This window comes from Ranitomeya imitator, chromosome 6 (assembly GCF_032444005.1).
Source record: "Ranitomeya imitator isolate aRanImi1 chromosome 6, aRanImi1.pri, whole genome shotgun sequence".
In the NCBI taxonomy this organism is placed as follows: domain Eukaryota; kingdom Metazoa; phylum Chordata; class Amphibia; order Anura; family Dendrobatidae; genus Ranitomeya; species Ranitomeya imitator.
This window is the reverse complement of record NC_091287.1, coordinates 514,269,800-514,286,404: the sequence shown is the minus strand read 5'-3', so window position 1 is coordinate 514,286,404 and position 16,605 is coordinate 514,269,800. Positions and strand designations below refer to the sequence as shown.

The following is a 16,605-nucleotide window of genomic DNA, read 5'->3' as shown; positions in this document are numbered from 1 at the left end:
GACCTGGTGGTTAAGAGCACACAAAGTGACCTGATAGTTACTAATAACATAGGACGAGCTCTGAGACGTGGGAACTCTGCTGACCGCAATCCCTAATCCTATCACACCACACTAGAGGTAGCCGTGGAGCGCTCCTGACCAGACCTAGGCGCCTCGGGCACAGCCTGAGAAACTAGCTAGCCCTGAAGATAGAAAAATAAGCCTACCTTGCCTCAGAGAAATTCCCCAAAGGAAAAGGCAGCCCCCCACATATAATGACTGTGAGTAAAGATGAAAATACAAACACAGAGATGAAATAGGTTTTAGCAAAGTGAGGCCCGACTTACTGAATAGACCGAGGATAGCAAAGATAGCTTTGCGGTCAGCACAAAAACCTACAAACAACCACGCAGAGGGTGCAAAAAGACCCTCCATACAGACTAACAGCACGGAGGTGCTTCCTCTGCGTCCCAGAGCTTCCAGCAAGCAAGAAAAACCGATACAGCAAGCTGGACAGAAAAAATAGCAAACAAAAGTAACACAAGCAGAACTTAGCTTATGCAGGGCAGACAGGCCACAAGACGATCCAGGAGAGAGCAAGACCAATACTGGAACATTGACTGGAGGCCAGGAACAAAGAACTAGGTGGAGTTAAATAGAGCAGCACCTAACGACTTAACCTCGTCACCTGAGGAAGGGAACTCAGAAGCCGCAACCCCACTCACATCCACCAGAAGAAGCTCATAGACAGAACCAGCCGAAGTACCACTCATGACCACAGGAGGGAGCTTGACCACAGAATTCACAACAGGCACCCACATTCTTAGCTGTGGATTTTTTTTTTGCCTTTTACGCTACCTCATCCATTACCGTGGCCTCTTTTTCTGTTACCATACATTTTGTACAACACTATAATTAACGATATTAATGTTATGGGCAAAGAGACCCTGAAACTAATGATGTGTCACTTAGTTTACTGGGTGCAGTGATTCTGACACACTCAGAGATTTTAGATGCAGAATGCAGCATAACTGACAAAGCTAACCCCACCCAAGCCAGGCTCTATATGTACAGTGGGGCAAAAAAGTATTTAGTCAGTCAGCAATAGTGCAAGTTCCACCACTTAAAAAGATGAGAGGCGTCTGTAATTTACATCATAGGTAGACCTCAACTATGGGAGACAAACTGAGAAAAAAAAATCCAGAAAATCACATTGTCTGTTTTTTTAACAATTTATTTGCATATTATGGTGGAAAATAAGTATTTGGTCAGAAGCAAACAATCAAGATTTCTGGCTCTCACAGACCTGTAACTTCTTCTTTAAGAGTCTCCTCTTTCCTCCACTCATTACCTGTAGTAATGGCACCTGTTTAAACTTGTTATCAGTATAAAAAGACACCTGTGCACACCCTCAAACAGTCTGACTCCAAACTCCACTATGGTGAAGACCAAAGATCTGTCAAAGGACACCAGAAACAAAATTGTAGCCCTGCACCAGGCTGGGAAGACTGAATCTGCAATAGCCAACCAGATTGGAGTGAAGAAATCAACAGTGGGAGCAATAATTAGAAAATGGAAGACATACAAGACCACTGATAATCTCCCTCGATCTGGGGCTCCACGCAAAATCCCACCCCGTGGGGTCAGAATGATCACAAGATCGGTGAGCAAAAATCCCAGAACCACGCGGGGGGACCTAGTGAATGAACTGCAGAGAGCTGGGACCAATGTAACAAGGCCTACCATAAGTAACACACTACGCCACCATGGACTCAGATCCTGCAGTGCCAGACGTGTCCCACTGCTTAAGCCAGTACATGTCCGGGCCCGTCTGAAGTTTGCTAGAGAGCATTTGGATGATCCAGAGGAGTTTTGGGAGAATGTCCTATGGTCTGATGAAACCAAACTGGAAATGTTTGGTAGAAACACAACTTGTCGTGTTTGGAGGAAAAAGAATACTGAGTTGCATCCATCAAACACCATACCTACTGTAAAGCATGGTGGTGGAAACATCATGCTTTGGGGCTGTTTCTCTGCAAAGGGGCCAGGACGACTGATACGGGTACATGAAAGAATGAATGGGGCCATGTATCGTGAGATTTTGAGTGCAAACCTCCTTCCATCAGCAAGGGCATTGAAGATGAAATGTGGCTGGGTCTTTCAACATGACAATGATCCAAAGCACACCGCCAGGGCAACGAAGGAGTGGCTTCGTAAGAAGCATTTCAACGTCCTGGAGTGGCCTAGCCAGTCTCCAGATCTCAACCCTATAGAAAACCTTTGGAGGGAGTTGAAAGTCCGTGTTGCCAAGCGAAAAGCCAAAAACATCACTGCTCTAGAGGAGATCTGCATGGAGGAATGGGCCAACATACCAACAACAGTGTGTGGCAACCTTGTGAAGACTTACAGAAAATGTTTGACCTCTGTCATTGCCAACAAAGGATATATTACAAAGTATTGAGATGAAATTTTGTTTCTGACCAAATACTTATTTTTCACCATAATATGCAAATAAATTGTTAAAAAAAACAGACAATGTGATTTTCGGGATTTTTTTTCCTCAGTTTGTCTCCCATAGTTGAGGTCTACCTATGATGTAAATTACAGACGCCTCTCATCTTTTTAAGTGGTGGAACTTGCACTATTGCTGACTGACTAAATACTTTTTTGCCCCACTGTACATAGTATATAGACAGTGAGCTGTTTGTCAAAGGAAGAGGCTGAATCAGACTAGCAATTGCCTGAATATCAGCAATAATGTCCAAGTGATAAAATCTTCACTGTAAGTAAGCAACAGCTCACAGGCTAATAAGTGACACATCGCTGAATTCTGTATCTTAATCCCTACTTCATGCTGTCCTCAGGTTACATAGCAAAAACCTAATGACAGATTCACTCTAAACATTATGCTTATATTTTATAACATTTAATTCCCCTCTTCAAATATGAGGTGATTAGAAATGCTATGTAGATAAATATCCAAAATGCTAGTACCCGCAATAAGGTGCTAAATTGGTGTCAATCTGTACTAGTAGAAGAAATTTCCAAAAAAAACCTTATGGTACGTACACTTTGCATGGTCACAGTTAAATGTGTGAATTTTACGAATGTTTCTTTTGTATTTAAAAAAAAAATAGTTACTCCAAATCACAAAAAAGATTGCACAAGAAATACAAAAACTTAGTCAAATCACTTGTGAAAAGGAAACACACTGCTTCTGACTGACACTTATTCTAGTTTTTTTTCGGTAAAAAATTTTGTGCTGCTTGGCTGCTGCTTTATAGTGCATTAAGAATGAAAAAAATTGCAATTTTAATTCAAATGAAGACCAGATATCAGCTGCACCATGTATTTGTATTATTCACAGACTGCTACTCTCATCTTCTTCACTGCTGAAGTTATTCAGCATATTACTATCTTGGGTATTTGTCAATTGTTTTACGGCTTTCTATCTTTCTATCGCTATAGCTTAACTGTGAGCTCTGATGTCTTCTCAATATTCTTAATCACCCTAAATGCCTGCTGCATTCCCTGCTTGGGCTTATCATATAGGCTATGAAAGTCCCCCATGATTGGCTGTACTATACAATTTGATTTTATGACTGCAATGTATTGTGGGAAATCTGTACAGTCATGCCTCTGGTCATTCTTATCTGGTTGATGCAATCTACAATATCTAAAAAAAACTTCCAGCATAGGATACAGCAACAATATTAAATTAGTGTAAAACACCTTAGGCAAAAAAGCCTTAAAGAAAAATAGACTAACCTGGTAGTCAGAACATATATCTCTAAGAGTTGTCATAGACCTTAAATTAAAATTGGCAAAACCTTACTATTTTGGCTAACCAAACAACCATCTAATCATGGAATCATCCAGGTTTTTTCCATATTTTTCTACTCGCATTCAAATGCCAAAACATTTTGTATTTTTTCAAGATAAGCCACTGTCAGTGGCTTACTCTATTCTTACCATGAGCTTACATGGCCGAGCTGAGCATTCATTAAATGTGGAAGGCAGGAGAGCTAGTTACGGGTTGAGTTAGCAATTGGTCTACCACAATCTTGTGTATTATCACCGTTTAGGTATATCGTGAAAAATTCATTATTACAGTGTGGTTTCTGTATTGGTACACCCCAAAAGAGTAGGGAATAGTAATTTAGACTAAGTTGATTCAGCCTGCGGAGTCCAATACTAAATATAGACCACATGGTTATGTGCTAGACTAGTTGGCTGTTTGCAGTAGTTGTCTGACAACCCCAGTGAAAGTGGTTTTCAAGCAGCATGTTGTTAGCAATCATCAAACTAAATCGATTAGCTCATACTTGGGTTCGCTTAAAGAGGCTGTCACCCGGCACCCTCTCCGATCAGCTGCCCTTGATGCCGGTGGTAGCCATAACCGCTAAGTTACTGAGCTGTTCCATCTACTGATAGTGGTGACGGCCAGGAACTGCACATCTGTCCCCTATTAAGGGAGTAGAAGTGCAATACGCGGTTGAGTAGATGGATCAGATCCATAACTGAGCACTTATGGCAGCCGCTCGCGCCGAGTCAAGTTGATCCATGGGGGTACTGAGTGTTGCAACACCACTGATCAAATATTGATTAAATATTTTAAGGATAGGTGATTAATATTAAAGTGATGAACAACCTTATCAAGGGCCCATGCACTTTAGATGTCTATGGGCTGAACAATGCTTTGACCCATTGTTCATCTAACAGCCATGTCAGCCGGCTTTCCCCTACATATAATTGTAGACATCTCTGTCTGTGGCTAATCTCTGGTAGTCCAAAGTCGGACATACTCAATTGACTTCTCCCTTACAATCAGTTGACGGGCACCACCACACGCCTGATTAGAGTGTTGACTGGCACCACCACAAAGCTGATTAGAGTGTTGACTGGTACCACCACACACCTGATTAGAGTGTTGACTGGTACCACCACACACCTGATTAGAGTGTTGACTGGTACCACCACACACCTGATTAGTGTGTTGACAGGCACCACCACACGCCTGGTTAGAGTGTTGACTGGTACCACCACACACCTGATTAGAGTGTTGATGGGCACCACCACACACCTGATTAGAGTGTTGACTGGTACCACCACACACCTGATTAGAGTGTTGACGGGCACCACCACACACCTGATTAGAGTGTTGACTGGTACCACCACACACCTGATTAGAGTGTTGACTGGCACCACCACACGCCTGATTAGAGTGTTGACTGGTACCACCACACACCTGATTAGAGTGTTGACTGGCACCACCACACGCCTGATTAGAGTGTTCACTGGGTGCAGCAGACATTAGTCTATTGTGTATGACAGGCTTTAGATTGCTGCTGATGGCAGAGAAGGGAAAAACCAGTTAGACGGCACCATTCCTGTGTTTTTATGCAATGTTTAATTAGCATAAGCATATTCTAACCGTACAGCCGTACAGTAGTCTTTAGCGCCATGGATAGAGTCTCTGGATTTCATATGGACATTAGTCATGTTGTAAATTTTCTGTCAGTCACATTTTAGGCTATGTACACACGTCAGGATTCTTTGCAGAAATTTCCTGAACAAAACCAGACTTTTTCTGCAGGAAATCCGCATGCGTTTTTTTTTGCGGATTTTTCGCTTTTTTTTCTGGAGCTTCCCAATGCATTAAATAGCAGGAAATCTGCGAAAAATCCACAAAATTAATGAACATGCTGCGTTTTTTACTGCGCTGTGTTTTTTTCACGGAAAAAAAAATGCAACAGGTGCACAAAAAATGCGGATTGCATTCTATTAATAGGATGCTTAATGGATTCATTTTTTTCACAGTTTTATCGTGCTTTTATAGCGAAAAAATACGCAAAAAATGCGGGAAAAATCCGGAACGTGTGCACACAGCCTTAATCTTCTGTTCTATATTTTAGCATTTGATTCCCAATGGTTACAAAAATGTATTTATATCATCTGGATTTTGCAGCTCACTATTGTAGCACTCCAGAGTCTCCGCCACATGGATTCATTGTCAGTCAGACGGGTGGACAACTGAACAGTATGGTTCGCTGGGCCTGTGATCGAGGGTTTAGGCTCATTGGAAAAAGCACAGCTGTCTGCAAAAAATCACCGTATGGTTATTATACATGGGATGCGCCTGTTCCTGCCTGTCAGGGTAATTATTTAATTTATTCATAGCAAATTGTATTAAACTATCTATCCATCTATCTATCTATCTATCTACCTATCTATCTATCTGTCTATCTATTATCTATCATCTATCTATCTATCTGTCTCATTCTCTTTTATTCTATATTTATTTATTTTTACCTTCTTCCCTTATTCACTGTGATTTTAGCTTTGATTACATGATTTGTGCTTTTTATCAACATTTTGCATCTAACTTTGTGGAGGTAAAATATAATAGTGCATTTTCATTGTGAATAACAAACAATAATATCAGCTCCTGCCTTGACATATCCAAAGCTCCAATACGATGAGTGATGAACACAGTGAAGGGTCTTATTGCAGTTTTGGTTGCTGCTTTGTTTGCTGCAATGAATTTATAATATTTAGATTTAATCTAGGGAATGAATAAACTGGAATTAGTTCTTTCAGTTTCTCCATGCTTGCCCATATAGGTTAATATAAAAAAAAATTCAAGCCATTTTAACATATACATTAAATGTATTATTATTTAAAACAGCATGTATAGTGATGTTGACAAGTACAGTGCATCAGAGCCAGTGTTGTAACTTTAAACTTGTGGACCCCAAAAACATTTATTAATGCCCTGAACAGTCACAGGTCTTTAAAAGCTTTTGTCTTCTTATACAGGCCAAAGAGACTTCATTTTTTAAAATGGGTTGAAATGAAAATGTTGCATTGTTTCACTTCAATAGTGCTGCGCTTCTTATTGCTTGCTGGAGAACGAGATGTCTACTAATCCATCAGTGAACTTGTTCTGAAGAAGAGTTTTAATTGATCTCATATGTTTGTTTTTTTTTCCGGATATTCTCTCAGCTGATTTATGATCACAGACCACATCAAAAGTTAGCCAAACTTTGATGTGTTCATCAATGAGCTTTTGGTAGCTCAAAAAAAGTCCTAAGAAAGAGTTAGAAACTCTCCAACAGAACGATTCTATGGATTCAAAAAGGAACAAAAAAAAGTTGAAAGCCTAAAGTTGCAAAATTTGAATTAAACCTTTTAAGAAAAATGATTTTTTTTTTGCCCAAAATAAAAAAATCCAAGAGATGGTCCCAAGGTGACTAGAGTGGGAGAGCAGGGTTGAAGCTCCCGATGAGAGTCTCGAAGGAAGGATTGAAGAAGACGCCTGACAGTGACTTCCTTGCTCCAGGGACATGGGTATGCGGTTGAAAGAAAAGCATTGCTGATTGATAGAAATTGTGTAGTGAGGGACGACCAAACTGAGAGCCGTACAATCCTGTGCAGAGAATGTAACCAGCTCTCTAGCCTATATGTATTTGCCACTACTGGAAAAAAGCTAGACCGCGTTGACTATTACAAAGACATTCCCTTAGTTGTTTGCTGCTTAAAAATACCATGTCTCTCCTTGAATATGACCAGCAAGTTGTATGGCTCATAACCACCAAAAGTAATGCCTCCTTGTGAAGAAATAAACTTTCTATGTGTATGGCATTTTTTGGTTAAAATTCAGAGCATATGCTACAGACAATGTTGGCTCATGGGTATCCGCCAGAGATTTGACATTTAAACAGGCCTTCAGGTGAATTGAGTCAAATCAATCAAATTGTATGATTTGATAGTGATGCAATCACTGATCATTAAGCTAAAATTCATTTAAAAAAAGCAGCTATTACTGGTCGGAAAGATGAGAAAACAATCCACAGAAATGATTAACCTTCCTTCTTACGTACATAGAAAATAAGTGCAATTGCTATAATAAAAGCCTGTGCAGGTCCATATGTCATTTCTAGGCTTCTAATTATATCAGTATGGTTCTAGGAACATTCTGCACACTCTATACTTAGTTACAGTCACCGATCTTATTACGCAGTTTATCATACAAATTAAGATGTTAACGAGATAGTTGGAATTATAGTTGAATTCATGGGATCCTGAATTGTTTGACATTTGCAAGGAAGCCCTCGAGAGATAATGCATTTAGGCGAATCAAATCAATTAAGGAGAACAATGCTTGATACACTTCACAAACTTAAGGGCTATTGCTTGGTCAGGTTGCAAAAGTACAAGACACGGGAAGGGAAGCGGAACAAAGGCTGGATCAGCACGTGGAGGAGCTGTGCCAGAAATGTATCAAATGTGCATAGATTTACAATTTTGTTAAATTAGTTTTCTTATCTGAAGCTTTTTATGGAGATAATTTGTTACAAGCCTAGTAAAGTTATTCTACTGTATGTCTGGAGCGAAATCATGACCATATGTCTCCATTGCTTCAAAATCACAGTCAACACTTAATGGCTTTCACATTGGTATCGTGAAGGTCTATCCATAAACTTCCACAAAACATACCTAGAAAATATTGTAACTTCTGCTAAATATGCGGCCACTAACGTAAGCCATACATTTACATTTGTGGCTATTTGACTAATATTAAATGTATGATTACGTCTTTTCAATACTGCATAAAAGAGTATGTTAATAATAATAATAATAATAATTTTTATTTATATAGCGTCAACATATTCCGCAGCACTTTACAATTAAGCAGGGACATGTACAGACAATAAATTCAGTACAAGTTAAGACAACTTAAACAGTGACGTTAGGGGTGAGGTCCCTGCTCGCAAGCTTACAATCTACAAGGAAATTGGGGTGACACAATAGGTGAAAAGTGCTTGTTATTTCAGGTCTGGCAATTATAATAAATAGGGATTTTCATATGAAGCTGCATGATCCGGTCATCAGCCCGTGTGTTTAAGTGCAATAGTCAAGTATCAAGTGCAGTTATCGTGTGCATGGAGGGTGTGGAGACAGATGAGTAGTAGGGTGCAGATTCACATGCAGATAATATTTGGAACTAGGGAACAGGACAAAGTTAGTTTACTGAGTAGTTGATGTCTTAGACTCGTTTGAAGAGATGGGTTTTTAAAGCGTGCTTGAATAGGTCGGGGCTAGGTATCAGTCTGATCATCTGGGGAAGTGCATTCCAGAGAGCTAGCGCAGCACAAGAGAGGTCTTGGAGAAGGAGGTGCAAGGTTCGGATTACAGGGGATGTTAGTCTTAGGTCATTTGTAGAACGGAGGGCACGTGTAGGGCGATAGACGGAGATGAGAGAGGAGATATAAGGCGGTGCTGAGCTGTGGAGAGCTTTGTGGGTGAGAGAGATGAGTTTATACTGGACCCTGTAGCGAATGGGTAGCCAGTGTAATGACTGGCACAAGATGGAGGCATCGGTGAAGCGGCTGGACAGAAATATGACCCTGGCTGCCGCATTCAAGATGGATTGGAGAGGAGAAAGTTTGGAAAGAGGGAGACCGATCAGAAGAGAGTTGCAGTAGTCCAGATGGGAATGAATGAGAGCGACAAGAGTCTTAGCAGTTTCAAAGGTGAGAAAAGGTCGGATTCTGGAGATGTTTTTAAGATGCAGGTGACAGGAGCGAGTGAGTGATTGGATATAGGGAGTAATAGAAAGTTTGGTGTCGAATATGACCCCAAGACAGCGGGCATGCTGCTTGGTAGTTATGGTTGAACCCTCCAGGGTAATTTCGATTTTGGGTAGAATGAGGTTAGTAGAAGGGAGAAACGCAAGTAGTTCAGTTTTGGAGAGATTTAGTTTCAGATATAGGGAGGACATGATGTTAGAGACAGCAGACACTCCTTGGTATTTTGAATTAGAGTGGGGGTGATGTCAGGGGAAGAAGTGGATAATTGGGTGTCGTCGGCATAGAGATGATACTTGAACCCAAATCTGCTGATTGTTTGTCCAATAGGGGCAGAAAAGGAGGGGGCCCAGGACTGAGCCCTGCGGAACCCCGATATTAACACTAGAGTTGAGCAAATTAATTCTCAGATCCTTGTCCAACGGCCAAGTCGATAGTCCTTGATTGCCAGACCAGAGCTCTTTAAGCCTCCAACTACCAGTGAAATCCCAGCTAATCTTCTGATTAGAAGACTGCCACAACATTATGCTTGCATTCTGCAGCAAAATAATGATGTTGTGGCAGAATACTAATCAGAAGATACATTGGGCATGGCCCAGGTAAAGTAGTAGGAGAGTCTCTATAGTGGCCATAGACTACTAACATGGCTGCTGTGCCTGGTTCTTGCAAATCTTTTTACTCTAAAAATATTAAAATTTGAGAGTCCTCAGTGGTTAATACCTTTTAATGGCTAACTGAAAAGATGATAACAAATTGCAAGCTTTCGAGACTACACAGGTCTCTTCATCAGACATTAAATAACAAACATTCTGAAGAGTCACATATTTATATACAGCAGGACACAGGAATAGTGCAGAGATAATACAAGTGTTGTGAAGCAGAACTATCAGTGTGGGAAGGAGAGAATCAGTTGTGGCAGTAAATATTGGAGGAGTTCATATATAAGAAGTGTGAACATTTTATTGTCCTCTGACTGAGATCTATTCCAGGGCTTGTGATGCTCCCACAAGGTCTGAGGAGCACATTCCGTAATTCATGAAAAAGACATAAATCCGTGCAACTCATTCATTCCTGTTATGAATGTTTCAAAGGACATCATAAGTTTGTATTCACACATTTTACTGTTTCTTTGGGATGTGAAACTACCTTTCAATGCCAGCATCATTAACATGAAATTATAGAAAAAGTAATGGCACTAGCAAATGATTAATGTCCTGTGGAGGGGTGGTATACCCATAAGCAGAGAGCTGGAGCAGTTCATCAAACAGTGTTAGTTGCTCACATAGAAATATACAAAACGTGTAACAGTGGGAGGAATATGCGGCACCCACTAGTTCGAAAAAAGTGTGATAATCCTTTATACCATACTTCTGGACATGGACAAAAACAAGGCGTCCATATCATTTCTATCTTTTCCCGCATACCTCTATAACCTGCAGGCCTTGGTTTTGTCCATGTCCCAAAGTATGGAATAAAGGACTATCACACTTTTTCGAACTGGTGAGTGCTGCATATTCCTTCCACTGTTATAGACATGAAATTGCTGATATGGAAAGTTGACTTCACAACTCAGAGAGATAGAAGCAATGTGCTCCTCAGACCTTGTGGGGGCACCACAGTCCCCAGACCAGACCTCAATCAGAGGACAATAAAACTTTCACACTCCTTATCAATGAACTCCTCCAATATTTCCACACACAACTGTTTTTCCTTTCCCATATTGATAGCTCTTCTTCGCCATCACTTTTCTTATTTACTGCATTATTCCTGTGTCCTGCTGTGGATAAATCTGTGACTCTTCAGATGTTCTGTTATACCGAGCCTGATAAAGAGACTTGAGCAGTCTTGAAAGCTTGTTATTTGTTACCGTCTTTTCGGTAAACCATTAAAAGGTATAAACCACCGAGGACGCTCAAATTTTAACCCCTATCTGACCTCGGACGGGATAGTACGTCCGAGGTCAGATCCCCTGCTTTGATGCAGGGCTCCGCGGTGAGCCCGCATCAAAGTCGGGACATGTCAGCTGTTTTGCACAGCTGACATGTGCCCGCAATAGGTGCGGGCAGAATCACGATCTGCCCGCGCCTATTAACTAGGTAAATGCCGCTGTCAATCGCAGACAGCGGCATTTAACTACCGCATCCGGCCGAGCGGCCGGAAATGACGTCATCGCCGACCCCCGTCACATGATCGGGGGTCGGCGATGTGTCTCTATTGTAACCATAGAGGTCCTTGAGACCTCTATGGTTACTGAAGACCGGTGGCTGTGAGCGCCACCCTGTGGTCGGCGCTCACAGCACACCTCCATTTCTTCTACATAGCAGCGATCAGCAGATCGCTGCTATGTAGCAGAGCCGATCGCGTTGTGCCTGCTTCTAGCCTCCCATGGAGGCTATTGAAGCATGGCAAAAGTTAAAAAAAAAAGTAAAAAAAAATGTGAAAAAAATAAAAAAAATATAAAAGTTTAAATCACCCCCCTTTCGCCCCAATCAAAATAAATCAATAAAAAAAAAAATCAAATCTACACATATTTGGTATCGCCGCGCTCAGAATCGCCCGATCTATCAATTAAAAAAAAGCATTAACCTGATCGCTAAACGGCGTAGCGAGAAAAAAATTCGAAACGCCAGAATTATGTTTTTTAGGTCGCCGCGACATTGCATTAAAATGCAATAACGGGCAATCAAAAGAACGTATCTGCACCAAAATGCTATCATTAAAAACGTCATCTCGGCACGCAAAAAATAAGCCCTCAACCGACCCCAGATCACGAAAAATGGAGACGCTACGAGTATCGGAAAATGGCGCAATTTTTTTTATTTTTTTTAGCAAAGTTTGGAATTTTTTTTCACCACTTAGATAGAAAATAACCTAGTCATGTTATGTGTCTATGAACTCATACTGACCTGGAGAATCATAATGTCAAGTCAGTTTTAGCATTTAGTGAACCTAGCAAAAAAGCCAAACAAAAAACAAGTGTGGGATTGCACTTTTTTTGCAATTTCACCGCACTTGGAATTTTTTTCCCGTTTTCTAGTACACGACATGCTAAAACCAATGATGTTGTTCAAAAGTACAACTCGTCCCACAAAAAATAAGCCCTCACATGGCCAAATTCACGGAAAAATAAAAAAGTTATGGCTCTGGGAAGGAGGGGAGTGAAAAACGAACACGGAAAAATGAAAAATCCCAAGGTCATGAAGGGGTTAATATTTTTCTAACTACTTGCTAACGTGATATAATGATATATTTTTGCTGTACTCAACTCAAATTGACACATAGCAGTAGATATGACAAATAAAAATTGGAATTTGGCACTCTTTCAGATTGTATATTTCATTAGTGAAGCAATCACAAAAAAAGTAATGTTTTGGTCATAAACATCGACCTTCATCAAATGAATTGCTGAAGAATAACAGTCATCAGAGAAAGACAACACAATGAGACTAAGTGATATCCTATCTGACCACCTGGTTTTTACACGGAGTGACGTGCATCCTTATCAATCGTATCAGTAGATATATGACAGTAGGGCATACTTTAGTTGTAGTAGTGCTATAAGAAAAAGAAGACAATATCATGGTGAACGGGCAATGCTGTGGTAAATGAGAAGCCTTTTAGGTTCCGAAATGGTTCATTATTGTTCAAACACTTTTCAGCACCGGTCCGGCACCTTTCTCAAGGTTACCTTGAGAAGTAGCTAGGCATACATTAGACCACAATAGATTCTTGCCTTTAGGTAGCCTTGAGTGAAGCCTGGCAGATGGAAAGCAGATATCTAAGGCCACTTTCACACTTCTGTCGGTACGGGGCCGTCGCAAACCATCGGCCCGGCATACCGACGGATGTTGTGCAAAATTTAGCACATCGTGGGCAGCGGATGCAGTTTTACAACACATCCGCTGCCCATTGTGATGAGCGGGGAGGAGGGGGCGGAGTCGCACAAAAAAACGTTACATTGAACTTTTTTTATGACGATGGTCCGCCAATTACCAACGCATCCAGTGCACGACGTATGGAAAGTGCGTCCAACGTTGTGATGCGTCGGTAATACAAGTCTATGCGGGCAACTTTGCAGGATGCGTTTTTTGCACAGAACGAGGCATTGCGATGTGTTTATAAAGACAAAAATGTGAAAGTAGCCTACAAAAGACATCTGAATACTATGCAAATGATTTGTATTCACAAGTAAATTAGGCAATCACAGCTCTGATCAAAGCTGAAGTAAAACATTGAAATATTCAGAGCAGGTTGGCATTTAAAGCTAAAAATAAAGTTTTTTTTAACTTTTTGTAATTTTTCTAATCTATCCTTCAACATGGATTTATCAGGAGGTTACACAAAACTGTGTGATAATGGTTCTTCACTGCTGTTTTGTCACACATACTATCTTTACAGCAAATTCAGAGTTTGATAGCTTTTTGTCAATTTCTGTTGCTGAGCTGTGAGCTGTAACATCCTCTTACTAATGAGATTCTCCCAAAAAAGTGATTGCTGTGCTGCATTCCCTGCCTCGGCTTTTACACTGGCTATGTTCTTTACTATGTGATGTGATAGTTGTATTATTGGAAAGGCTGTCACACTTAAGGTAATTTGAGCCTTCTCTGGCTGATGTAATCTTTTGAGCGTGGTCATTTTTGACAACTTGCACAAATCAAATTGCAAACTGTTTGTATCGCCAGTGAATTACCTAATTTTCAACACAAATTCAATTTAGTCTTGGTTTTGTATAAATCTCATGGAATATTATTACCATCTTGTGAATATGATTGTATGCACTTACTGTTTTGTAATTCTCATATGAGCGTTTGCATTTTCTTTGCAGCAATCTCATGCGGGATTCCAAAAGCTCCTTTATATGGAGGCATATTGGCAACAGATTACCTAGTGGGTACAAGTGTCACTTATTTTTGTAATGATGGATTTAAGTTATCATCCAAAGAGCTCATTCAAGCCGTATGCCAGCCAGATGGCACGTGGAGCAATCATAACAAAACACCTCGTTGTGTAGGTAAGTGAGGCCGAGAGCTGTATTCATAGGATATTACACTATTAATATGTGACTGTCTTTAATTTGCATCATGTTTCATAAATCTGCAGCAGCTTGGAAACTCTTATGATATTGTAAGTCTTTATTCTTAACATTAAGCAGATTCATGACTGTTCGATGTAAAATTCATACAACCAGAACTTGCTCTTTTTGTTATAATGTTAGGTTCTGCTCTGGGTTTCTAATATTTTTGACAAGAATGGACCAATCTGCAGCTCAATCCCAACGGTAAAAATTCTGCAACCCTTCACGTCAAATGAGTCCAAGAAGGACCATTTTAGTGCATCGAAAAATTGATCCATTACAGTAGACATGGTTGTAAAAAGAAGCCATGATGCTAATGTGAAGATATCGTTCAGCACTTTAGGTGAATACTATAGATTTTATCAGAGAGAGCCGTGCATTAGCAACTTAATGAAGGACCTACGTATGTCATATCAGGTGGAAATGTCCCTTTAAATGGATTGTCCCTTTCCTCCCACAGGATTACTAGTAAACAAATAGAATATGTGCGTGGCTGCTGATGTCGGGTGCTCGCTGGTGTTTGGGTTTTGTCTTTTGGCAGAGAAATTATCTGACCACTGCATCCAATCAGTGGCCACAATTTTAAACCAAGCATCACCACTGTAGTCAGTGATTGGCTGCAGAGGTCTCGTGTCTTTAAAACTGATTTGATACATTTGTAGGAGAAATATTAATAGAACTTCACAACACAGTGGTGTAAGAGTTGATCCAGAATAATTTCATGTGGAAAACACTTTTTAAAACAGACCTGCCAGAAGACATGACGAGTCACCTCTATGTGGCCAATAGCAGTAGCATCCGGTCAATTTGGGTAAAAGTGGCTCCAGTTTTTGTTGACATTGGGTCAAAGTGTTCTCTAAATTTTTGAATATTTTTCATAAGTTCAAGTTGTACATTTCAACTTCAATAGTTTTATTTGTCCACCTATGCTGAGACCTAAAAAAAAAAAAAAGTTTCTCCACCCTATGATTTAGGAGCTATTCATAGGAATGAGCAAATCAATTGGTGACGTTGGAGTATTGGCTTGGCCATGGATGGTTGCAGCGTGAGCCTGTCTCCAGAACTCCATTTTTGATTATCCGGCCTGGTGTGACGTCATATGTGTTAAACCACAATGATGACTTTATGCCACGCTAACTAATAAAAAAAAGGAGCCACGAATAATGGTAGGTAGGAGGAGGCTTGAAAGGCTCCATTCCAGCATTCAAAGAATGCTGACCTGGCCATTGCAAATCAGTTCATATCTAGTAATTATTCAAGAAATTATTATTTAAATTGGGTCTTATTAGTAGCTTCCTTTGGGCAAATCTTTATATTTTTCATCATAAACGTTCACTTGAAGTTGAATGAATCCACATATATCTAATCTATTTTTTATATGCATAACCCTAGGAATACTACTATACATTTGGCCAATTGCAGAATGGATTTTTTTGGATCAGTTTTATATATATATGCTAATAAATTATGTCAGTTGATGAATGTGTTCACTTAGGTTTTCTCCAATTTAAGACATTTTCAGTTCGCAAGGCAAGTTAGAAAAAAAGTAACCTTACTGCACAAGTATGGATTTATTGGCTAAATTAGTTGGGTCATGTTATAAGCTTTCATCACTGCTTAGGTCTTTCAATTACTTCTATAATGAAGACCTAAGTTTCCCTGAAAACCTACTTTTTTTTAACCACTGACATACTGGATTAGTGCTTAATGAGATATAATGTGACAAGACCCTCTACCTGTAATGCTCATTTAACAAAGATACAGTTTTATTCTCCCAAGTTGTCAAGATATCAGGCTGTTAATGTTTCGATTCTCCTGCTTTTCGCTAGTTAGTATTAGCAAGTATAAATCAAAGCTGTGAATTCAATTTGGCACACTTAACTGATAAAATAACCTATGTGTCAAATGACAAGCATTTACAATTACTGATAGAAACTTCTCTTTCCAGCTCTTCCTTTGTAA

The 16,605-nt window shown here is 40.1% G+C and overlaps 1 protein-coding gene across 1 annotated transcript in view; it reads left to right on the top strand.

Moving 5' to 3' along the window:
• CSMD3 (CUB and Sushi multiple domains 3) overlaps positions 1 to 16,605 on the top strand; it is a 2,093,798-nt gene that overhangs the window by 1,873,161 nt on the left and 204,032 nt on the right. The window contains exons 50-51 of the mRNA XM_069731799.1: positions 5,948 to 6,136; positions 14,395 to 14,580. Of these exons, the coding sequence (XP_069587900.1) occupies positions 5,948 to 6,136; positions 14,395 to 14,580 (375 nt within the window). The remainder of the gene's footprint in view (positions 1 to 5,947; positions 6,137 to 14,394; positions 14,581 to 16,605) is intronic.